Source organism: Kryptolebias marmoratus, linkage group LG1 (genome assembly GCF_001649575.2).
Source record: "Kryptolebias marmoratus isolate JLee-2015 linkage group LG1, ASM164957v2, whole genome shotgun sequence".
In the NCBI taxonomy this organism is placed as follows: Eukaryota; Metazoa; Chordata; class Actinopteri; order Cyprinodontiformes; family Rivulidae; genus Kryptolebias; species Kryptolebias marmoratus.
The window spans coordinates 28,091,430-28,117,331 of record NC_051430.1 but is presented as its reverse complement, the minus strand read 5'-3'; the positions used below and the strand labels follow the sequence as shown (position 1 = coordinate 28,117,331).

Below are 25,902 nucleotides of genomic sequence, written 5' to 3'. Positions count from 1 at the left end.
TGGGCTGGATGCCACCATTTTAAGGCGAGTGGAAACAACTGCACTGACTTCTATGCAAAGGAAAAAAATACCAACAGCAAGTAAGCATATTGTGTCAACGTGCAGGAGGACACTTTCTGACATGCAACCACAATTCCAAAACAGTTTGGACATGGTGTAAAATGTAAATAAACACAGAACACAGTTATGCAAATCCCATCATCTACAGTTCACATTCTCTTTAGAAGAATCCAAGAATCTGGAGAAACCTCTGAGCTCAAAGGTCAAGGCTGAAAGTCAATACTGGATGGTTATGATCTTTAAAAACAGGTCTGAATGCGTTCTGGAAATCACTGCACTGGCTCAAGAAGACTTCTACAAACCACTGTGTGGAAACAGTTCACTGTGACATACACAAATGCTGCTTATAGCTCTATCAGGCAAAAAGGCATATGTGAAATAGAGGAGCAGGCTCATCCAGCCAGCTGCCAGCACACGATTCAAAAGCCTGCCTCTCTGATGGTATGGAGGTGCATTAGTGTCTCTGCACTATCAGTCTACAGATTTTTAAAAACTTGTGCTCTCGTGCAGCAAAGAAAGCCCAGAACTGTTAAACAGCTGGAATCCTACATCAGAAAAGAATGGGACAACATTCTATCCAAAACCTCCAGCAGCTGGTCTTTTTGGACATTTACAGATTGTTGTTTAAAAAAAAAAAATATATATATATATATATATTTTTTTTTTTTTTTTTTAAAACAACAATCTGTAAATGTAATTTTAAGTCAATGCTTCACAGTGGTGAACATGGCCCTGACCCAACTTGTTGACATGTGTTGCTGCCATCAAAATTAAAATGACCTTTAAAAAAAAGTATATTTTTTTTAGTTTAAACATTTGACGTTTACTAAGTTTCACACAACGTCCCAACTTTTTTGTAATTAGGGTTATACATGCCTGAAATGTTTGTCAAAACAAGGTGCCTCTGTGAATTAATTAGCATAACTAACAGTGGAACAAGCCGAGGGAAATGAGAACTGATTAATAAACTACACAGCGCACATCTGTGGAAAACTGCATGCATGTGTCATTTCCATCAAAAAAATTAGAAAATGTTCATTTTAGATTTTAATTCCACATACATGGGGTATTCTTTGTAAAACATAAAAATGGTATCAACTTAACTATTATTAGCATTTTTCTTGTTTAAACAAAAATCCCCAAAGGCCAAGAAGACTTGCGAGGAACAATTTGCAGCAAATTTACACTTCGAACTGCTCCTTTTATGGCACTTTTCAAGTCCAAGTGTAAAGTTTGTGCATCTGGAGGTACCCCACTCATCTCTGACCCTCACTATAAAACAAAAGTCAATGTCACGACTTAATGAGCTCTGATTAATGCTGCTGCAGCCCAGCTGGTGCAGACAGAGGAAGGCTGGAAGGCACATACCTGGCGTAGTCTGCCTGCTCTGTACGTGTGCATGCGTTGGAGGACTGAGGGGTTGAGGTTGCTAAAAGTGGACTGAGGGGAGGATTGCAGTCATCAACACCTTGGCATTGAGCAGCCTTTGATGTCGTGCGGCATCTTTGATGGCCCCGGCCATGGAGGAATGCTGCTCCCCCTCGCTCCCTGCCCCTTAAAGCCCCCAGAGTTGAGGAATGCAAGGCAAGCTGCTGCTGCTCGGCCTGCTGGAATAGGATTAGAGCATATTGCCCCTTCCTCTCTTCCACCCCCTCCATCTCTCCGCGACCGTGCCCTCTTGAGCGGACAACATGGTGGAAACTTTGTCCGCAAAACTTAGAGGTTCGACTTGAGTTGATTTGTGCCACAAACATGAAGTGGAGCCAAATCTTCCGTTCTCCGTTTCAAAAGTGTAATCCAGCAGATTAAACCATAAATGTGGGGCTGGTGCCGAGGTGGGTGCGACGCGAGCAGAGGTGGGTATGATTTGGGCACAGGTGGGCGACTAAATAATGTGCATGGGCAAAAATGCAGTTCTGCAAGCTGTGCACTTAGATGTTTTTGTTTCTTGCAGTACAACAGTTCTGTTGTTGTAGCTGGCTAATATCAATTACACAAGTGCTCATTTTCAAATAGTTAAACAAAAAAATGCCTGTATCTCTGAATTTCTGCCAACGGACACCAGTTCACAACAAAAACAAGTGATAATGTGGATAATAAAAAAAGTTTGTGGGCGTGGATGCACAGGTGGCCTGCAGCACTTTTACCAGGATAAGCTGCTGGAACTAAATCAAAAGCTGCACCTAAACCCCAGAGGCTTTGAGATATTATTAACAGGGATGGAAACACTTCAGATGACCACTTGCCAAACATGCACAGAAGCCGTGGTGTATCAAAGAGAGAAGCCAAACATTAAAAAAAAGAAAAAAACAAAACAAAACAGAGTGAGTGTGGACTCTCACACATCGTGTTGCTGTGTGGGAGTGTGTGACAGTTACAGAAGGAGATGAGTGTTTAAGTCCAGCCGCTCTCAAAGGGGAGACAGGGGGGGCTTTCTGCAAAGGTCAGGTTCATTTTGTCCTCACACACACTTAATGTGGTGAATGACCTTCCTCACGACAACTGCACAAACAAGCCATTTTGGCCTCGCATGCCGGTGTCTGTCAGGGCAGACGAAGCCAACCTGAACGCTGGCTCACACCGCCCAGTCTGTTTGCCGAGGATCGTAGCTGCCTGCCAGCGAGAGCTGAGAGGAATGTGAGCTGGACTTACAGTGCATGCACATGTTCACACACTTGAATGAAATGTGTACACAGACTGAGGGTTTCATACAGTTAAAGCTACTCCCCCTTCCTCCCATATCTCCTCCTCCCTTGTGGCCACGGGGTTTTGAGAGGGAGGGAGGCAAGGTGGAGCGGCAGCCAGCATTAGTACTGGTTTCAGATTTCCACAGCCACCGACTTGTTTTCTTTAGGAAACACTTACTGGGGCACCGACTACACCAAAGGAAATGCTCACCTACATCGCTTCCGGTTTAAATGGTTAAGGTCACAGTGCAACTGGGGGAAAGGCAGACGAAGAGTGGAAGAGGAGGGGGTGTCTTTTAAGGTGGAATGTTTAAAGTGTCACCATCAATTAACCTTGTAATTATGTTTCAAATGTAGTGACATTTAAAGAAAACAGTAGAATCATTGCTTGAGTTGGGGGGGGGTGAGCAGACATAATAATTATTGAGAGAGAGCGAGAGAGAAGAGAGTCATTCAGCTTTTTCATTTTATAAACTGGTCACACAGTTGAACTTGCAAAGTACTTTAAAGATTTTAATGTGAATGTATTAGTGTATTTGATGACTGACAGATGAAGACAACCTATGGTGTCCATTTTTATCAAGTGATTGCTTATTAGTACAAATTCTATGCACATAATGTTGAATATTATGCTGTTCTCCTGGAATACCAACAATTATTCTATTCGAACAAATATGGAATTTTTAATTCTACATTTTGTTTGGAAGTTGTGTAGGCTTTATGAAATAATACTTTACATGAATTACATGATGATGATGATGATAAGTTTCTGCCTTTGTATCCAGAGTAAACTATTCCTGTTTTTATGATTGTTGGAAATTCAAGCTTTGCAATAAATCCAAGCCAAGATCCTTCTAGCCTGAAGACTCCATTTAAGGCAAATTTTAAGACATTTTGGAGGCGCAAAACAAGAACTGTGCTAAAGGCATCAAGATGGATCCCTACCTCTGAACTTGAAAGCAGCAGTCATCTCTGCATGTGTTTTCTGAGCCTCTCCCTGTACTTATTCTGACTGGTGATCAGGTTGGACAAGTTCTTCCATTCAGAGCCACACAGCAGTACCGATATCCCCAAAGAGAGGGAGGAGGTGGATTAACTAGCAGCACCCAACCGAGCCAGAGCCGGGTTCAGTGGCGCACTCAGTCCCATCTTACCCACTAGTCTCTTGTTCTTAACCAAAGCAAGTCTTTGATATTCGACTAGAAGGAATCTGGAGGCGTTACAGGTTTCTTTTGTGCCCTTTGCTGTGTACGCCAAGGCTGAGATTTCTTTTCATTTCACCCCCTTTCCCTTCTTTCTTTCCCTCACCTCCCTGCCTTCATTTTGTGCTCCCCTTCCCCCATCCCAAAAAGCAAATCAGTGAATCATAAGTGATCTTCTCTTATTCCATTATCGCTATAAACTTCTGTATTATTTTGATCCCAAGATTCAAACATGTAGTTTCAGTGAATCAAAGCATTCAGATCCTGGTGTTGACTAAAGGTGGTGACCACTTAAGAAGTTTAAAGGGTTGGATGAGGGGTGGGATTCTGGACACAGGACAAGGAGGGGGTAGTTGGGGCTGTTAGAACGAGGTTTGACTCCCCTTGGAGATTTTCTTAAACCCATTACATCAGCTTTTTTCTGCTTCATGGGCTCCAAGTCCAGGGCTTTTGTGAAAGAAGAAAATGACCTAAATTGACATTCAGAGAGGTTGTGGTTGGTCAATTGTGGCCACGCATTTTTGTAATAAATAAAACAAGATTCCAGAGGCCCTCTCTTTCAAGCCTTTTAGGGATTCTCACTCTCTTTTTTAGATATTGCCTCCAATAAATGTCAAGTGGTCATGCCTGAAATCATGTGCCCTTTCTCAAATAACCTAGATCCAAAGAAAAAATGAAGAGCTATCATAAGATCATGAGATGTAATACCAACATTAACTCAGCTTTGAACTAAACTTCTAACATTTTCCCACAACTTTCAGATACTGTTAAAGGGGCCCTATGGCATGCTGTGGCTCTATTTCCCATTGATATGATCACAAGACATTGACATTTTGAAAAAACTAAGCTTTCCTCACAAAATGGAGAGCAGAATCAAGAGAAAAGTGTGAAATAAGAAATGATGCAGCATTATTGCTAAGCTCTACCCACACATTCTAATCAAAAGACTTCACAATGCCTGGCTTAAAGGAAAAAAGGAGAAAAATCAAAAGAGCCCACTTGCTGATGCCGAGCAAACTGATCAGCCGCATATAGACTGTCAAAAGCTAGAGGGAATGTCAAAAGAGCCACTGATCTTGCCTTCTCCCCTAAAGTGATCAAACACTGGTTCGTTCCCTGGAGGAGGTCAAACAAAGGGAGAGAAAGAAAGTAAATGGGGAGCTTTGGTGCACCGTAGGAAGCCGGCCACCAGCAGCATAACCAAGCAGCGAGCATAAAACTGACTGAAAACCTGTCTCTTGAGCTTTTCTGAGTTCCACAGTGAGGGGGGGAAAGTAGAAGAGTAGACCAAGTAGGAGAGAGTGGCTGAGCAAACAGTGAGGAGTAAGGGCTCAAAGGGGCCTGGTTGCCCCGGTGAGGGGATCCCATTGCTGCAATAATGTCCACATCAACCGTCCGGCCGTGGGCCAGGCTGTGCAGAGGTGCGCTTTCAGCAAGCTTGGAGGTCAGCATCATGGACTAATATACATATATATATCTCCACAATACAGAAACTCAGGGGCCTCTTAACAGATCTATTAGGTTTATGTGATTGGATTTTATTACCTGAAGAAAATTTAATTTCTGGTATGTTTTTAAGACTTCTGGAGGCAGTGTTTCTGTGTAGAGTTCAAAACACCTCAATGCTGCAGGTTAGGACAAAACATTAGCTTCTGTTGTGGTAATTTACTCATTTCAAAAGATATTTAAAGAATTTATGTCCCACCAGAAGGTTGAAAGTGTGCCATTGCTGACTAATTTCCACTAACTTTGATGTTCTATGTAATTAACTCCATTTAGCAACTCCAAAATATTTTAAACACATTTTTTAGCTTCCATAACAATCTAGCAACACCTCCATCAGGCTGTTTGAACAACACGGTGTGCACAGCAACATTTACACTCACTGTCCCTTCACAAAGAGTAATAAAAAAAAAAAAATTAAGGGGGTTTCTGAAGTGGTGTTCGGACAAACAGTGTTCTTGGACCTCTGCCGAGGGGGGCTATTGTGCAGGTGTGCAGTAAAGAGATGAGGAAGAAGGTTGGGGAGGGGTGGAAATGGCAGCAATGAGGTGACTTCAATGGCCAGCTCCATCAGTGGGTGGGTGGGGGGTGGAGGGGTCGGGGTGCAGAAAGATGCCAATATGAGGCCTGGTCAAGGGAAGTCAAACATGTTGATATGAGCAGCTGAGGTGGAAGGAAGAGAAAAAGGTCCACTTTGTGTCTTGTTTAGTTTAAAATTCAGCCCATTTCAGCTGAAATCCATTTCACAGTACTGTCGGTAAAATACTTCTAAAGAAAGACATCGTTTTAATGGGTGTTATCCACAATGATAAAAATAGAAATTGTCTTTGAGAAGAAAAGTTCATTGATGTTTTTAAATTTGTGTGAGTAAAACCTTCAACTTCTGTCCAAACCCACACCGTTACCTGAGGACAAAGTATGTACATTTTATATATTATATATAGCCTTCAGCTTCTGCCACTTGAGTTTGCTAAATGACCTAATTCAATAAATAATAAAAATATAATAAAATACTTTCAAAACAAGAAAAACTAATTCTTCATGACAGGGAACATTTATCCCATCCTGTCACTATTAGTAAAACATCAGTGGCAGAATAAATGACATAAATTAGACTAAAATGTCTTTCACTCTCCTTTTTACAACGCCAACTTTTTTTCAAAAGTTTATGTTTGTGCTTTGAGCAGCAGAACATTTCTATTTCCGCAACAGGAGCAAAATAAATAGACTGTATGTGTGCAATAGAGAGGGGAAAGTTAAAATTAACTGGTGTGGAAATAATTCCATTACCATATAGCTATCATATAAAAGATTATTTGTTCTTTTGATCACCCCAGAGAGTGTTTATGAAGTCACTATGGGATAAGCTTGGGCTCAGGGGCAAGGCCAGCCACTAGAATTCCTCCGAACATTTGTTTAGCAGCAGGCCAAGTGCAGAGCAGTGCACAAACGCAGTATTGTTCCTCCCGTTCTCACTGGTTGCCTTGCCAGGGGTAGGAGTTGACGGAGGTCGAAAGAGAGCAGGGGAAGGAGAGCTGGTTGGAAAAGTTAGAAATAGGCAGACCCTGGGGATAACTGCCAGTTACGAGTTAAACATCAAACCTGCTTTACGCACACAAGCACTTCCTGTCAGGACTGTTAGCGGGGTGCTTTGAAAAGGTAATGAGCAACATCTAAAGATTGGGTCATTTCACAGTTGAGAAGACAGTTCGGTCAAAGTTTTCCCTCCTCTCTTGAAGTCAAGTTAGAAATGACAGCAAAAGACTAAGTTCCAAATAAATCTATATGCTCAGAGACATTTAAGAGAGATTATCAGCTGCAAAGTCCATGACTGTAATGTCATAAACCCCCAAGGATCCATGTTGTTTGATTAGTTTTTTATTACAAACAAGAAACCACTTAACCAGAACTGACCTCTGGGGCACTTGGCTCAACTTCTGAGAGAATTGTAGGGGGCTAGTCCTTGTTTGGATGGCCATGACAAACACAGCCTCTAAAGACAAGCTGAAGAATTATGCAAAGCTACAATATGTTTTGCAGGATGCCAACAAGTGTAGTAGAAAACAATATAAAAAGTGTTGTTTTGAACTTTTAATATTGTGTGTGGGTTCTTCTGAATTAGACTGACTATAGTTAAACTCGGTTAATATGTCAAAAGGGACAAAAAAAAGAAAGAATCAGGAAGGGTTGGTCAAAATCAATATGTCTCACTGTGACACCTTGAGTATGAAAACCAATTTGGTAGATCCATAGATAATGAATGCTAAAAAAGATTGAGTGCGCATTCAAACAGCCTGGCGAGTCGGGCCTATTTTTGCATATGAAATTCCACTGCAGCTATGGGTCAGGACCTCTGGGTCCTTAGGAAAGAATGTGCGACTTGAAACGGGAGACCAAAAGGGCTGCTTGCATCCCCATGGCTTTCCAGCTGGGAGGGCAGCCTTCAGATCAAAGAGGCTCTGTGAATCTTCAAGATGGGCAATCAGGACAGACCAGGAGGGCATGTGAAGGGTCTGAGAGAGCTCTCACTCCTCATGCGTCACGTGTGGAAGCTCCATGTTCTTCTTGGAACATTTATAGTTTCTTCTGGTTTTGTTAACAATTTTAAAAATGTGAAAAAGGCCACAGCTAATCTCAGCCATCAGTCAAACAGGTCAGTGAGCAGTGCATTTTTCTCACGTATGTCCTGACCAGTAGGGAGACAATGTATTAGAGAGGACTGAAAAATAATGAAAGCTTCTTTGGCCTCATCACCATGAAGTATGAAACCAGAAAATAGGTGCAATGCTCCCTCTAGGTTAAGGGGTGAGTTTTTGCCTCAAGTTCTGGGAGTCAGGATGGAGTAGACGATGACTCCATGGATCAGGTCTCTGTCTGCAGGGATGAGGACATTGCGTCGGTTTGTTGTGGTGAAAGACATTTCTCAAATTACTGGTTTGAGATCCACACCTATGGTCATGAGGTATGACTGAAAAAACAAGATCCTGGATGAAAGTAGCTAAAATGAGCTTCCTCTGAGAGGGTCACTGGAGTGAGGGATGCTTGAGTTTCCGTCTTGAACCTGTTGCCTTTGCAACCCAACTTTAAAAGAGCAGAAGAAAACAAATGGATGGGTAACACGTGTGTCTCTAAATTTACCAATAACCAAAAACCTACTGCCATCTAACAAATCAAATCTGTGAACACTTGACAATTTATGGAGTTTAAAGAACTAATTAGCAAAGTTTCTAAAATAGCTATGTGGCTTTCATTCCACACAAACAAGCTACAACAAGTTACCTGATAATTAAGAAACACCCGACGAGTTTAGATGAATAACTTTCTCTTGAAGTCCTAATACAAATTAATGTTTGCCACATACTGTAGGTGTTTAAAGACAAATATTCTGACCTAGCACTTTTTTGTGTTCAGTTTAGGCTTTAGTCTCAGAACTGTAGTGGTTACACAGTCATGTCTGAAAGCTTTACAGAATCCTAAGCCATCTTGACAGAATTAAACTTGCATTAATGCAAATTTAAATTAATTTCAGGCCACTGCTTGTTTCAGCATGTTTACAGAAAAATAAGATGTTTCTATGATCCAAGTCTGTCACCATGTAAAGACATGCAAACACAGTTGAACCTGTAGCTGTTGAAGCAGGCCTTCAGCTTCATCTACCTGGGTATATTAGTGTAACAAGTATGTCACAATAACAAAATCTGGTCATAGGCAGAGAACAGACCATCTTTTGTTGGGAGAGCCATGATGACCAGCATGCCCCGTCAAGCTTCAGCCCCTATGAGAGAGATGAAGCTTCCAGACCTCCTGCACCTTAGTCTGCCAGCCAGCAAGGGCTCAGCCTGGAGAAACCTGTCAACAGTACCACAGAGGCCTCTATTCATCTTCACAAAGACAAAGTCAAAAGTGTACAGCAGTCATCCAAAGCATCCCAAGAATCCAGATATCCACCAGCGATATCATTTTAGGCTTTTGTGAGACCGTACTTTAGTTTGTATCCCTTCATCCCGGCTCTCCATTCGACCCTTTTGACACTTCTGATACCAAACACTGATGCTGAATGTTGTAACTCATTGGTATAAATGAAACATTTATATATAGCAAATATCTTAATTCAGGTTGTTATTAAATGCACATAAAAACTACTCTTAATTTCTGCAGCAGTAAAGGCTTTTCCTCTGCAATAACATGAAACCTATGAGTCAAGTCCAAAGCTAAGATGTGCACTGGTTTTTGCAAAATCCTAAACAAACAGGATTTGTACACACCTATTTTAGTTTACTGAAAAAATGTGCACTGTTGGCAGAAGCAATTAACACAGCTAAATAAAAGTACACTCAAAAGCACAGATACCAAGATGACAGCAAAGTTATTCAGAAATTACACAGCCGGCTCTCATGTCGGACCCTTTCCGCCCTGGCCCTCCTTCAGCTGGGCCCCTGAACTCTTGTGGTGAAATCTCCACCTGCTGATAGCATCAGCCACCCCTCATTCTCCAAGCCCCCCCCTCAAGTCTTTTCTCTTGGGCATGTGTGGTGGCCACTGATAAAAGAACTAAAGATAAGAGGAAACACAAGCTGTGATGAGGAACACATTGCCAGCTATGAGTACATCAGCCCAGCGGAATGGAAAAAAAAAGAAAGAGGAGAGAAATGGATGAACAACAGACAAGAGAAAGAAAATAAGAAGGAAACAGTTGGACGAAGAGAATGATGAGGAGGGAAAGACTGAATCTGAAAGTGATTAGTTGAGTACTTTGCGTAGAAGAAAATGAAATGCAGGTCATTGAGTGTCCTCGGGCTGAAACATACGAAGGATGCGCTGTCATATAAAAAACAGTAAATATAAATCATTGAGGAGTTTAGAGACCCATTATGCCTAAAAGGACTTTTAGATTATGCAGAATACTTGATTTGGGATGAGTGCAGCTTGTTAAAATAAGTAAATGCAATCAAGTCAAGCACTCATTCATAGCATCTCTTCTGCAAAATATGAATCTGACAGTCTTGGTAGCTTCTGCAAGAACAACTGTTTAAAAAAAAAAAAAAAAGAAAAAGAAATTCTCCATTAACAGTCACCAAAAATAAACTCCATCATCTGACAAGGACCCACATCAGACGAGCCAATTCTCTGCCATTTCCAGTTCCGGACGCACCGGAATAAAAAGAAAACAGTGAATGTAAATAAATCTGAGCTGTTGACACGAGCTGAGAGTGGAGGGGACAGGTGCCACAATGACACCAGCGACCTCCAGGGGATGTATGCATCCCATAGCGGTGTCACCTTTCAAGATGGACACCAGTGGGACAAACCAGTTGGTCAGGGTATGAGGAAAGCAGCAGGTCAACTCCGATACCTCCAGGGAAACACTTGCTCCGGAGGTGACACTTTAGTTAGAGATCTTTAGGCATAAAGTGATATGATCAAGAATGAAAATCCTTCTTTTTCTCCTTTCGGGCAATTCATTTGTATTGGTTCTGAACTTTCAAATGCATAATTTTTTGGCTATTGAACAATAAATAACAGAAGGTGGCTCAGGTGTGCTTAAAAATGTAAACAAAAGATGCTTCAAAACATTCTATGCTATTCTAATATTTACAAGAGTCCACCTTCCTACAGGCCAAGCTGCCTCCTACTGGCTCAGAATCAACGCAAAGTGTCCCGTTAATCCAACAGTTGTCGGGCAACGCTGAAAGTCACCTCTGAGTCCAGCTCTAGCACTCGTGTCAGGAATCCACAGGCTCTTTGCATACCAAGCGGCCGGATATCCTCTAGTTAAAGAGGGTCCTCTAAGCCAGGGACATGTTTTGGATGACTGGGAAGGGTGACAAGGGGGTAGGTTTTTTTTTTGTTTTTAATTTTAGGGAGGTGGGCTGGTGGCAGGGATGTACAGGCTGTGCTTAAAAGGCCTTAAGAGTGACATAAGCATCACTTGGCAGAGAGAAACCGATTCGTTTTCCCACTGAACCTCCAAGCCGTGCGCTGCGCCGCCTAAAAGTGCAGTCATTCCTGTTCCGAGCCCGCGGATCTGCACGTCTGTGAATGGCTTTTGTGTTGCTGTCGGGGCAGAACAAAGTGAGTTCAGGTTACTGCACTCCTCCCGTTATTGGCCCACATTGTCTCTAATTATTCCAGCAAACATTGACACAGCATGTGTGGTCTCACATTTATACACCCTCCCCCTTCCCCTCCTGTGCCAAACAGAGAGTGGAAAAAAAACCTGAAAGAACTTATGAAAGGGAGGAAGGGAAATGACGAGCACAGAAACAAACCTGAATTTACCGTTTTGAGCCTAATTAGAATAAGATCATAGACAAAACTGCTTTAAGTTGGTTTGAAACTGAGGGCAGAATCTAATTTATAATTCAGCTAATTAGAGCCACTGCACAACTCAAACGTTCAATACGTCTGTAAAACCATCCAACCATCCAAGTTTTTCTTTATGCAATAACTAAAAACAGGCTTTCTCCAAAACTCTACACATTAATTTAAATACTGAGACTCTCTCGTTGCCTAGTCAATACAAACTCCGGCTTCTGCAAAACAATAATTATGATGAACACACGTATCACTACAATACCAAATCCCATGTTTACAAGCTAGAAACGATGCTTCAGAAAAGCAGACATAAAAACACAAAAAGGATTTTCGAAGCTCATAGTCATTGGTTGTAAAAGATTTAATTATAAATGTGATCGTTGACATGACTGTAAAATTGTCCCCATCCTCTCGTATTATTTGGTAGCAGCGCTGCATAAATCTCTGTGAACTGAAGCCAAAAAACAGGAAACGTATAAAAGCGGTTCAGCGTAAACAGTGCAGATTTTTACTGGAAGACATGGGAACAAACGGACTGACTCAGTCGTTAGGAAGCAAATCATTTTTCTAATGGACACAGAATTATATAACTGCAGGCCTCTCCCTTGAGAGCTGACCGCTAAGCTTGAAGATAACATCACGATTAGAGATTTAGTCAAAGTTGAATCTCTAACGTCACTGCAAAACGTTTAACTGAAGCCTTTCGTGCAGACTGTAGCATCAAGTAAAGAGACAGTTTCTAAAGTGGTGGTCAGGGCCCAATCGTGGGTCATGAGGTACAAGGATCCAATCCAGGTTTGTAGTGTTCGCTCTGCCCCTGGAGTTCAAGTCACACCTTGGCCCCTGAGCCCAGATCACAAAGGGTAGCGCCTAAGATTTGTCTATGATATGGGATGACCTAAAACAAAACATAGAAAAGAAAAAGTAAAAGTGGTCGCCCAATACTTTTTCATGAAGACACGAAGGGTTCTATGTTGCATTCCCAGTTACTGTAAACTCTACAAAGTGGAGATCTTTTTGCAGTTTTCTGCAGCAAAAAAGAAAAGTTTGAAAACAAGAAGAACTTTAACGTTGGGAAACTTTTTATTAAGCATAAAGCAAAACTTGGCTGCAGCTTGTCACATGACGGCATCTAATCATGACGACATCTAATTCGTCATGTGACAAGCTGTAACATCACTGTAACATCTGTAACACTGCAATCCACAAATCACTGTTTATAAGGTCAGACAGTTCTCATTAAACATCATTAATGAACCTTTAGCCCCTGGTGTCAGAGTACAAAATGAAGATATAAAGCTAAAGTGTTAGTAGCAAGAAGAGAAATGGGACATAACTGAATTAAAATAGCATCACAGATATTGGTGTGGTTGTGTTTTTGTTATAGTCTTGTTTTAATTGTCTGGTTTTTGTATTCCTGAGGAAGCACAGGTGGGGGTTTTAAGTCTCTGAAAGTGTTTTCTTGTGAGTCAGAAGCTGAAAAGTTTGATAACCTCTGAATGACATTCCACTTCCTGTAAAGACTTTTACCTGTGATATTTTACTTCCACACCAACTGATATTTTTAGGTCTGCAGGAGAAAAACAAGTCGCTCCCCCTGCACCAAGAAAGACATGTCAGATAACACAGAAGCTTCTTCTCCAAGAAAATAATTATTCTCTCTAATTAAAGAAGGATTTTTACCTTTTTTTTGGTTGAGACTGTCTTTATCGAAGCAGTGATTTAGCTGATCTTAGATCTGAGAGCAATAAAAATAAAACTTAACAAAACCTGTTGTGCAAAACTGAAAAACTAAACTTCTTTGTATCTTTTAAATGAAATTGTGGGAAAGAAAGAAAACCTCTAGATGCATATTCCCAACATTCATCATAAGAAAAAGAAAATGAACTGTATGCGAAGGTCGCTGTCCAAATGTCAGAGCCACATGCTCTGAGATGTTTACTTGGAAATGCCTGTGGGACGCATGTCATCCTGGGGTGACAGTCGGACTGTGTCACATGCCTGTGGGATGCAGGCGGACAGCAAACTGCTGCACTGGCTCATCTTTTTTCTGTTTTATTCCCCATCTTCTCCCACTCCATCGCTCCTTTCTCTCAAAACAGAATTCAGAGAAACTGGATTCCCTGACATGTCCAAGGACAACTTGTCATTAGGGAGCCAAGTCTGTTTGGACAAACTGCCTATAGAGTTACCAAGAATAAACTCAGCCTTTTCAAAAGGAGAAAAAAAAATGCTGAAAATGAAAAGTGCAGTTTTTTTTTTTACAGTGACACATGACAGAGGGATGAATATGAGACGGTGTGCAGTGACACAAATATTGCTGCACCGCTTTTTTTCTGCAAAGATGAAAATGTGATCACTGCGTATTGTCACTTATATGGGATCTCTGGTGTGTGCAGACATAAAAAGAGGTGAGCAGGTAGATTGTAAGGACAAAGAATAGACACAGCTGCACAGAAGGGATGGTCTCAACCTATTCATGAACACAGGGTGGGTTTGAAAGGTAAGGTAATAGGAGTAAAAGAGCACAAACATGATTTGCAGATTAAAAAAAGTTAAACCAAATAAACAAAAAGTTTAGCTGAGTAAACCAGTTTGATCTTACTTTTTTATTTTTGTCATGCAGAACTTTGCATCATTTTTTATGATTTTGCATAAATCAACTATTAATCACACTTCACATCTGTCTGTGGTTTTATGGACGGCTAAACAACGAAGTGAACACAGTTTATTTAATTAAAAAGATTGTTTTATTTTAGATTTCCTGAAAAACTGCCTTTTTGCAGATGCAGGGTTTCTGTTAGATGCTGACGGATTAGAACGTGTTGACGATCTACCAAAACACACATGGTCTATAGGGCACATTCTATCCATTATTGTTTTATGCTTAAAGGTGATGCATAGTTTTATCTTCAGCCAAATCTTACTATTGGCTAGTCCTGCTTATTGCTATCATAAACTACAATGAATGCCGAGGATTTCTCACCCAATCTGGAGGAAGAAATTAAAAACAAAACAAATCCCATATTGGTTTGAAATCTGTTCTGAGTGCAGGAAAACACTGACACTCTGATTTTAAATGTAACAGTATATCCATTTTTTTTTCCTTAAATGTTTTTACATAGAAAATTAGTTTGTTGCACTGTTTTGTAACTTGCAAAATAATCGTAAAACTCCTGATAACATTGTTGCTATATTGCCAATCCCCAGTTTCAGCAAGGTTTTTAAAATACTGCACAATAAAATGTCTTTCTAATAAACATTTCTTTCATTCATGCAGCTCTTCTACCCTGAGACGTTTCCCTGCGTGCAGACTTGTGTGATGCAGCCTGCAGCAACCCAACAGTTTTCTGCACAACACCAGTGATTGGACAACGTTTCTTCCTCCCCACCTTTAGGTTTTTTTACTGAACAGCAGCATTCAGTGACACAGTGCACCTGCTAACTGACACTAGGATAAAAATAATCCAACAGCTCATTTCGCCTGCTTTTGTCACAAGCAGAACAAGTGTGAATAAAATGATATGCCTGGAAATACTCCTAGACCTGCACTAATGATGCCATGCATTAAAACTGTTTTAGGAGCAGCTGCAGCACATCAGGTTAGAGGAGAATTCTCAGCTGCACTGATGTTTGATGTTCTGATTTTTTTCACAACTTTCTGGTGTTTTACGGTTTACCAGTTGCCTTAGAAAATAATTCAGAACAGTTCATTGAAACCTTGTAAGAATGCTTTGAAATGATTTGTGCTTAGTCTCTGCTGTAACCAGCAGGACAGCCCTGACTGTTGAGAAGTGTCTCACCCTGCTGAAACAAGAGAGCAACAAAGACGTCGAGCTGCAGAGTTTGATGCAGGAGTGAAAAGACTGACCTCGGCTTCAAATTCAAAAACGTAAGAATGCAACAAGTTCATTGGCAATTTAACTTTAAAAAAGGAACACACAAGCACCGAAAGGATGAAGAAAAAAACCTTCAGAGGCAAGCAAAACATTAATCAGGAGTGATTTACAGCCATGTGCTCTCAACAAGGTGGACACTCCTGCAGCGAGGGAATCTCTGCTGTCACTGGAGCTGTCAATGAGTTATCAGCCCAGTGATCATGAGGGCATTCTGAAAAAGATCTGTGGTCACACGTGGCCTAACACGCACACACACACACTACAAGTGAAGTATTTGTGCACATTGTACCACAGATGTAAACACAAGCCCTGTATAAGTTAAAGGACTAGCGTTCCTTAACGGAATGCCTATCGCCCTCTGTCTTTCAAGACAAGAGTTTCAAATCATAATGGCTGCCACGGCCACATCTTGCAGTAGGTGCTAATACTCAGAGTATGTGCTGAGGACGACTCTCAGGTACTACCACACCAAACTGTAGCTCAGCATCTGTGAAATTGACTGATTTATTGCCATTTTGACTGGAATACGGATGACTCCAAAATGCTAAGTGACTGTTTTCTGGGAGTTTCATTTAAAGTGGTCCAGTGTTTAATGAGATATTTTGCTAACAGACAGACAAAGTTGACGCCAACAGTTACTGCCGATGTTTTAAGTTACAATACGGCACATTGTGTAGAACTCAGTATGTGTTGTGGATGATGTTCACTTACTGCCACATCTGTGAAACTGGACGAGGTCTCGCCATTTGTGTTCCCTACAGTCAGTTGGCTGTGGCGGCCATCTTGAATCTAACTGACTCCAAATGGTTAATCAGTTGTAAATGTTCATCCAGATGTTTGTGAGATATTTTGCTAGCTTCCCAAACAAACTAACGCCTGCACACACAGACATGGGCAGAAAGATTATCACCCCGACGATAACTGTCCTCCTGCTGTATACTTTGGAAACACCTTAGAGAACCAAATCATCTATTGGCATAAATTTATTTGGAGGTTTTGTGTGGAAAAAGATGATGTTTGTAGAACTGAACACATGTTCACCTCTCCAGCTTCAACTTCAACACTTGAGGTATTTTTCGTCACAAACAAGAGAAGAAAACATTTATTTGTATGGGAGTAGATTTAGCTCGAAGGCCTGCAATTACATCATCATTCAGTTTTGCAGCGCCACATATCGGGACGGACATTAGTCACAGAGGCCTTTGAAGAGTTTGGCCCAGCCTTTTCTGCCTTTCTCTCCCTCTTCTTCCCTCCTTCCCTCCCCTTTGATGTCAGCTCGCCGAGCACCGTGGCCTCCCAGGCCTCCCCGCCTCGCCTGATCCTATCTGCTCAGGCGGCACATTCATGTGGTTTACACCCGCAGCATGTCTCCCGGCGGCGTTTCACCCAGCCCTGCAGGCCCCTCCCTGTTCAGGGTTCACCAGCCGGCAGAGAGCGGCGGCGTGGCCTCAGTTACCGACAGGGATCGAGGGGAAGGACAGAGCGACTTGTGGAGGATTTTTTTTCCAAAGGAGCTTCAGTTAGCGTAAAAAGAAAGTTTCCTCTGACCCTTTGGAATCTGAGGAGTTGAATTAAAAAAAAAAAAAAAGTGATTTGTGATGCCCTTGGCTGCAACTACAAGGCACAAAATGAGCTCCAATCTTACACAAAACATCTTTTTTTCCCTAACTTTGCAACAATATTCTTCTAGCACACAAGGCAGAACCTAAAAAAAAAAAAAGCCGTGTCCCCAGTGTCTTCAGTATACTCCTGATACTGGGACAATATATAAAAAGAAAGACAATTTTTTATTTTAAAAATCTAGGGCGCTTCTTTAACAAACAGCAGGAGGAGGGAAGAAGAGGCAGCAATATTTCTTTACTCTGGAGACAAAAAGAGGAGAAACAACCCAGCTTGTTCTCATCCCATCTATCATACATTTGGCCCCATTGTGTTAAAGCTTGGAGCTTCCTCATTACTGGAACAAATACCTGAACGTACATAAGGAGGCTCTAGAATCAGATGAGATTAATGGAGCGGAAACGGAGCATCCACCTGAAACCAATTTGTCCCCATCTGGCACCCCTGTTGAACTCTGCAAACATGTCCATGAAAATAAAAGTGAATGAAAGAAAAAATGTCAGCATTTCTTAAAGAAGGGCTACCATCTAAATTGTTCCAGCATCAATATGATGTACCGGGTCAAAAACGGTCAAATGCACCAGCAGCAGAAGCATAAGAATGGTGTTTTGTGGATACACAAAGATTTTTTTTTTTTTAATCATTTCAGCCTTGTGTCTACATGGAAACAGCCTTTTAGGAGCCCCTACTGCTATTTTTCAAAACTGGGTGAGAAAATGCTTAAATGCCACCGTAGTGTTCTCATGCGGACAACCTCATGAAAATGATGATGTCACAGGCCCACCCCCTGCCTAACCTACAACACTCTGAACATATATTTTGTACTTTATTAGCATTTTAGTGTGTGGTAAACTAAATCCCAAAGTTGACAGTTAAAATAAAATAAATTTATGGATATTGGTTTTGGAGAAAATGAGTAGATTATTCGATTAATCAAAGTAAAAACAGTTGATCGTGGCAGCCTAAATCAACAGCAACAGTTTTTTATTTTTATGCAAAAGGCTGATTATTATGTAATGTTGTACACAAAAGGCAGAACTTTGAACCGGGTGTTCTTGGACTTGGTTGAGTGGGGAAGATCTGTGATAAGACCTCTCCTTTTACGAAAACAAATGAGATCAGGACGAAGGCCAAAAGATGAAAGATTACCAAGAGGATGACCTACGAGCGCATTTTTAAAGCATGAAACTGCACAGCTACCAATGCTAGTCCACTGGCAAAAAAAAAAAAAAAGAAAAGTGCAACAAAAGAGGAGGCTGGCGTTGTGGCCTTCCACAGTTAGTCAGCACATTCCTGGCCAACAACAAAGGGCGCCTCAGCCTGGATGAGCTACTGCGAGCATTGTCATTTCATAACCCTCGACCCCTCACTCTTTGTTTTTCAGACCCTATGTGTCAGTGGATAAAAATGTGGGATGTGCAGATGGACTGGGCCTTTCAGCACCATTTCATCAAATGCAAGCAGACACCATGGGCTATTCAGAAAGTGAAAAACCCACTCAGGACTCTTCTTCATCTTTGCCTTGTTCTTTGATGAGCTCCCAAAGTAACCTGAGAGAGCACAGGCAGAAAGGAAAAGAAAACAACAACAACAACAACAAAAATAACCCACTTTCTCCATCTATATAAGCACAATACTCAAAGTGAATTTTCCAGAATCTATCACATAAATAAAAAATACATAACTTCGGGGCAAAGCTGAGCCAACATTTCCTCATCATCAGACAAAAGGATGAACAAGACATTCACACATATGAACTTGGATCCATAATCAATAGCTGAACAGATGCCTGGATGCTGTGGAGAGAACAGAGATCAAGTCGACCAGAGAGCAACATCAAAGATCGTCTGAGCCGCTCAGGCCACTGGAGAGGAGCATAGCCACCGGGGCCACCAGTACCAACATGCACTTGTTTTGGGTGGAGCTGTCCACTGACAGAGTGAGGCTCAGAGAGACAAGGACAGGACAAGTCGAGATCTAAAGAGCCGCAGGCAGGAGAGAAAAGTCACGGCTGCACTTTGGAAAACACATTTATCCAATTTAAGAAATCTTTGCAAAGTGCTTAGGAATTCTGTGGCGGGTTAGGCATTTTCTGACTAACATACACCCAAATACTCAATAAGCAAAGTGTTTTCAGCTAAGAGCCATAATTCAAAGAGTAAAATATCAAGTTTTCAAAAAAAGTCTCATGCTGTGAAGGACAACTTTAGGCTAAATGGTCTAAAGCAATGCAAATGTTGTCAGAATCTTTGTGCAATACTTGAAAAAGATTCATCTTAATCTAATTAAGTGAATATAAAAGAAAACAAGTAATATTTTTGTCATCAATAGAAATGCAAGTTGCTTCTATAATTGTTGAGATATTTGGTGAGAATTCAGCACGCAGCGTTACGCCAACGCAGCCTCCGGTGGCCACATCCCCAGGACACCAAAGCGCCTGAATACAGCCTGTCAGACAATGCAGTGCAAGCTGATTGGTTTGTAAACATCACTTAAAAGTCATTCATTTGCAGTATAGTATGCAGAACAAATTCTGGCGGCAGACTGGGGGCGAGTTTGTGTGTGGGATGGAGGGTGTTAAGCAAGAGAAAAACAGTTTAGTCTGTTCTATTCCAAAAAGGGGAGAAACGTAGCCTCAAATTACTTTGGCTGGGACATGAAAGTGAAGCAGGGTGGCGGTTAAGAGACGATAGCACTTAAAATACAGCTGCAACCGCCAAGCCAATAAATGGAAAAAAGTAGGGAGCATTGCTTTTAACCTTTTTAAACCAGCGTTTGTGTACCGTTTCTGTTGCTTCGGCGCAGGGAGTGGCCCGGTCCCGGGCACCTACTGTCTGGGCCCGGCCCATTATAGCCTCTTGGGCTTTCCAGGCTGTGGTGAGAAAGTGCGCTGGATGCCTTAAACCACTAAAGCTCTCATTATAGTCTAAATGCAGCGCGACAAAACTTCTGCCAACTGCAAGGTAGAAGCTGTAGTATTTTAGCGCATCGTTGTCTTAGCTGAGAGGCACCACTTTCCTTCTGCACATCCAGCCAGAGAAAGTCTCTTGGCACTCAACATGCATGGAGATGAAGTTCAAAGGTCAAACGGCTCGTGGGTATTGGGAAAACTGTAGCCTCTTCTTTTTGATGCAGGATTGAAGGGATGCTCTGTCCTCTTGGGGAGGAAATGGGGAAAAGCCACATTGTTCCCTCTAGTTCTGGCCGACAACACGACGAGTTCCATCTGGAGCGCCGCGTGCCCCCGCCACATCCCAGCCTCACATGCCGACAGCTCCGGCCTGCTTGGAATCAGAGGCAGATGTGAACTCATCCACCAACATCGCTGCTCATCTCGCTACGGGAAGGTTGATTTAGCATCAGAGAGATGATGTAGAAATGATGAGCGGCAGATGGCGTTTCACTTCTCATCAAACCCGATCTAATCACAAGAGCTGTCGACAATGAATGACAAAGAGACAGCAAGGAGGAATCCTGCGCAACAAGACCTAAACTATCAGTAAATCTAGACAGCAGTGTCTGCTGGCTTTGGCAACCCATGCCAATGTAGTTTAGATGTATATTTTTACAGCTGGACCGCTCCGTCAAGGAGTGATTGGATGTCATCTTTGCATTGCTTACATGACTTTATTCAAAGAAGAAAAGGTGCTACTTTGTAAAAAAGTAAAGCACATAATAACTAGGAATGGGCAATGATGTTTGTCTATTCGAAGTCCAGTTAACTTGACAAGCCAGTTGATTTATTGTTTTATTTCCACAGAACACCAACCACTGACAAGAAATCGCCTTTACGAGAGAAACAACTTTGAGCATCTCCAGGATCTTTCTGCCATCCCTGATCCATTAGACCGATGAAAAGGAAAGAAAAAAGAAGTTCCCCAGCTGGCAGGATGAGCAGCAGGACACGTCTCGGTTTCATTAAAAGGAGTTTTCAGCTGCAGGACTTGGGATGAGCAACGTTACCTTTAGTTCAACTGTGTGGACACGGTCAGTTTACAGCAAAAATGTAGATTAGATATAAAATAGAACAGACCTTCATTCATCCCTCAGCAGGGAAGCTCACACTGTTGCAACAGCAAGGTATTGATGAAGATAAAGATGAAAGAAATGTACGAGTAAATGTATAAATGAACAAAGGCACGTAATAAAAGCTACATAAATAAAACGGCAGCAGAGATTAGTGAATGTTAAGATGAGTTTCTCTGCTTTTTAAACAGCTTGTTGTGGTGCAGACCCTTGTTGGGCTGGATTCATCAGCCCTGCAGGACTAACGGATGGAATAAGAACACGTTGTGACAATCAGGAATCGCTGAAAGTTGGTTTTAGTTTGTAGAGGTGGCTGGAAGGTGAGGGGATTAAACAGGCCCAGCAGAACTGGACCGGACAGCGGTGGGGGGTATTGGAGGGGATATTCTAAGAGAAATTTAATAATTACCAAATTAATTTGAAGGGGGTTTTTTTGTTTAACATGAACATCCCCAATAAGCTGAGAGAATCAAGCATCCAGTGCTCCGAATCTTTGTTTTCTCACTTATTTACTGTAGTCTAAACATACTGAGCTCTTTTATTCATTTATTTATTTAATTTGCCAAGATATTCTCATGAAAGCAGTAAATCTGGTACATTAGGTGAATACAAATACCTACATTTAGGGACTGGCAGACAGCATTTGTTTGCATTAAATCAATTTTAGAGTTTCTGCCTTAAGTTCTGTTTCAAAGTTGCTACATACAAACAGCCTCACATCTTCAGAAAATGATTTACAGTGTTGAGCCGAAGCAATCTGGGGACTGACTTGAGAAGCCAGGGGTTTTGGCACTGGGGCCAGATCTACATCATCATGCTCTCTCTCTCTCTTCCCCCCAGCCCCGACCCCTTGAACGAGAGAAATAGCAAATTAACTTAATTTATTATTTTTGGCTTCAGCAGCGTGTGCCACTTTTCACACTCTTCAGGCAGAGCTGAGGCGGTGTTAGCTTTAGGGAATTAGAAAAGGAGAGTTGGGAGCGTACATGTGGTGATCGTGGCCGGAGCTTTACTCGGGATCAGTGCCAAGCGCACCCCCCACCACCTCTCCTCTCTCTGTACCTGCAGAGGCCCGGCCACGACTACACACCAGGCAAAGCAAACCCCTCAGGGCTCCCATCGAACTCCAAACTACAGATTAGAAGACCATAAAACCAAACGTTTAAAGGAAAAAAGTGGATAAATGTTACGGCTGCAGAGGTCACCGTCAATAACTGACAAGAGTCTAAATCTTTGGTTCAACCTAATTCCAGTCTAAACCACCACAGGAATTTCCTGAAATGGTATGGAATATACAAGGGAGGAATTTGATATGCTTTTAAAATTATGCTCTCCAGGTTGTCATTTGCTGTCAGTTCGGACTCTGAAAAATCTTTGGCAGAAAATACTGTAAGCTACAAGAAATCCAAGACAGCGCTGCGTGTTGGACAAGCTGCCCCTCATTACGGCCTGAAAAAACAGCAGCCGTCTCTGAGCGGTCAGTGGCTATGTTTGCCAAGAAAGCAAACCTAAATAGTTGTGGGTTTTGATGTAAAGCTGAGGTCCGACATGGCTGTGCGGTTGCCGGGTGGCGCCGAGTGACCATCACTGTGTATAAACAGGACTCGTTTTGAGTATTCCCACCTTCGATCGCCACAGCCTCGGCGTTTAAGGGGAGCGAAAAACAAAACTGCAGTCAGAGGATGCTGCATATAGTGTTGCTGAGCGAAGAGTGACGAGGAAGAGGAGGCGCCAGATGATTAATCATTGGTGCGCAGCAAGATAAATGAGTAACTGCCACAAATCACTGCGTGCTCGTGATGGCTCATGATGGATTGTTTGCTGAAATGTGACACCAACAACTTGCTTGTTGTGATCAGCCCAGCATCCCGAAATGGATGCACCAAAGTGAACTTGCATAAACACGAATTTTACCACCAGCTCTTTGCTTTCATGCAACAAACAATCTTAAACGGTTAGAACTGTCATTCTTGTTTAGTGTAATTATATTACTCTTCATAGTAAATGGTCTTGCTGAAACGTTCCCTCAATTAACTCCATCGTGTTCTAGATGCAAATTGTATTTTTCAGGACAAAAACTTCAAGATGTGGACATGTGCTTCCCTAACACTGCTTTAAAATGACATGACTTCAAATTATAAAAAGAGAGGAAAAAGTTACAAAAGCAGAGAATCCCAGGATTCTCAAGACAAACGTAAAAGTTTTGAAGCTTGATTTGAACCAAACTTTTGGTGCCCTATAAACTCTGACCAAGCTGATTAAGAAAGAATTGGCCCATAAAACTTCAAATGAAAAGAGGAAAAGCTTCATATATTTTGTGGTTTGCAGTGAATAAAATCTGAATCCAAGCATTAGACGGCTCCGGCCAAGAGCACTTGACGTGCCACGCAGGAAATAAACACGTGGAACACAAAGGTTTCTTCTTAATTCTAATTTCATGTTCAAAACAGCATCACGGTGACACGAATTCAACTTTCCACTTCAAACGGCTGCATAAACAGCAGCAGGTTTTCTGCCATCACAAAACCAAAACCATGTGGGTTTAAAGGCTCTCCGCGAAGAATGAAATCAAACACAAAAGAGGTTATCCTAAACTAAATCAAATGGTGCCGTTTGTAAGGGTTTACTCCAGTAATTCCAGATGGATTGATAGGCAATTCTGAAATGCGGGTCCACACTCAATATAAACAAAGCAGACAGCTGAATCTGCAAAAAACAAGAGAAAGCTCGAGTCACGTGATTGACCTACATTAGGCTGGTTTTAGTAAACAGATATGGCAGAACTGGACAAGTGTAGAATCTTGGAGAAGACTTTTAGGTGGAAATATAGGAATGAGTCTGCTGCTAAATGCAAAAAGAAAGAGAAAGCTTGAGTCCGACAACTGTCCAGAACAAATATTAGGGATCAAGCAGGGCGGCGGGGAGCCATAAAGACCCAGCTGGGTGTAAAAACTCACTACAGAACTTCTGTTTGACCCGTAAGTTTAACATCTGACCAGTTTTCAGTCACCTTGGCTGTTTGCACACTGCCATCTGGTCCAAAATTTGGCAAATATTGTGCAGATGGTGTTTATGACTTTATGATTTTTTCTTCTTGTCCTGTCTTCATGACTTGGCAGTGAGAACCTTAAAGGTGTTTAAGTTTCCATTAAAGCTTCACAGCACTGAAATTCTCTTCAGCGGCTGATAAAAAAAAAAAACAGCCAGAACTTCCCACAAACAGCAGCCCTGTTGCGAAACGCATCAAAGTTTACAAACTTTCGGGGGGGATTTGTTTCCACGATCCGGCGCTCCTATTATAGCTGAGGGCCAATTAGGTGAAAAAAGTGAGCAACAAGTGAGCTTCAGATATCAACAAAATAACTTGCAAGAGCATGTTTTCCCTGTGAATGAATTCCACAAGATAGGAGCCATCTTGTGACCGCATATGCTTGCAGGCTTAGTACCATCCTCATACACACACACACACACACACACCATATCTTGTCAACTCCCCCACAGCCTCTCTGTGGAAAAGTTTTAAAGAGGGCAGTTTGGTCAAATTGCACCCCGGCTCCGGGTGGTGTTGCCCCGGACTGCTGCGCGTCATTCCTCCCGGTACAAAACAACCATTTCATTTATTTTCCACCTACTTGTACGATCTCCCCCTCCGCGCTGATAGTGGCTCCGGCTTTGGAGAACCGTCCTTGCAAGCCAGTCGTGTAAGTCGTGTAATCTCCATTGGGACTGGACTCGAACAGCACCACCTCCACAAAGGCTGTATCCTTGGCGAGAGCGGAGCCGTGAAGGGACGCGGCGAGCAGCAGCAGCCACGCCGACCGCAGGACCACCGAGTCGGGCGCACGATCCGAGCCTCTCCGCGGGGAAATCATCATCATCTTGCCGGCTGGATCTGCGCCGATCGGGACATAATTTCACACGGATCTATGGGAATCGGGGAGTCAGGTGTAGCCTCAAAGGAGTCCGGGTTGTGCAATGATAATTAAAAAAAAAAAAAAAAATCCCGAGCCCGAGCTGAAGCGTGTTTATTTCACCACTGCGAGCCTTCTTGTCAATTACATTGCCTCAAACGCTGCTTGGCTTAGCTCCCTCCCTCCTTTCTCACCCTCCTCCTCCTCCTCCTCCTCCTCTTCTACAAAGCGGATCTCCTTTGATCTCCAAACACGTGATTTTTTTTCCTCTCTCTCCAAAAGGCTCATATCCCCACCCACCACTCTTTCTGAACCCTCTCCTCTCTGCACTAAGTGCCAGCACTCAGTTAAGGAGGCGCCGCGGACTTCTGTTCGCGCTGAAAGGAGGGCTTATTGTTTCAAAAGAAGAAAAGTTACACGTTAACTTCCGACTTAATTGAGTTTCTCGAGTTAAATATGAAGCAGGCACCGCGTGTCCAACCCCACGTCTCTGTGCCTGTGAGCTTTTTTTTTTTTTTCCCAGAATCCCACAGTTCCGCGTGTCGTCAGCCTCGGCGCCACCTTAAAACAAACACTACCCTCTTCAGGACGCTTCATGATTTACCCGGGCTAATTTCTCCGTCACGTCCCTGTTTGCTCATCTGCTGGGCACAAAACTGTTGGAATACAAACATTAAGA

General features: G+C 42.2%; 1 protein-coding gene across 2 annotated transcripts in view; it reads right to left on the bottom strand.

Annotated features, from left to right (window-relative positions):
• Positions 1-25,414, bottom strand: part of znrf3 (zinc and ring finger 3) — a 65,554-nt gene extending 40,140 nt beyond the window's left edge. Inside the window, exon 1 of one of the 2 annotated variants that reach the window (XM_017427773.3) lies at positions 24,945-25,414. In XM_017427773.3, the coding sequence (XP_017283262.1) occupies positions 24,945-25,190 (246 nt within the window). In that variant the 5' untranslated portion in view covers positions 25,191-25,414. The remainder of the gene's footprint in view (positions 1-24,944) is intronic. The other variant, XM_017427772.3, reaches the window with a different exon arrangement.
• Positions 25,415-25,902: the final 488 nt, after the last annotated feature.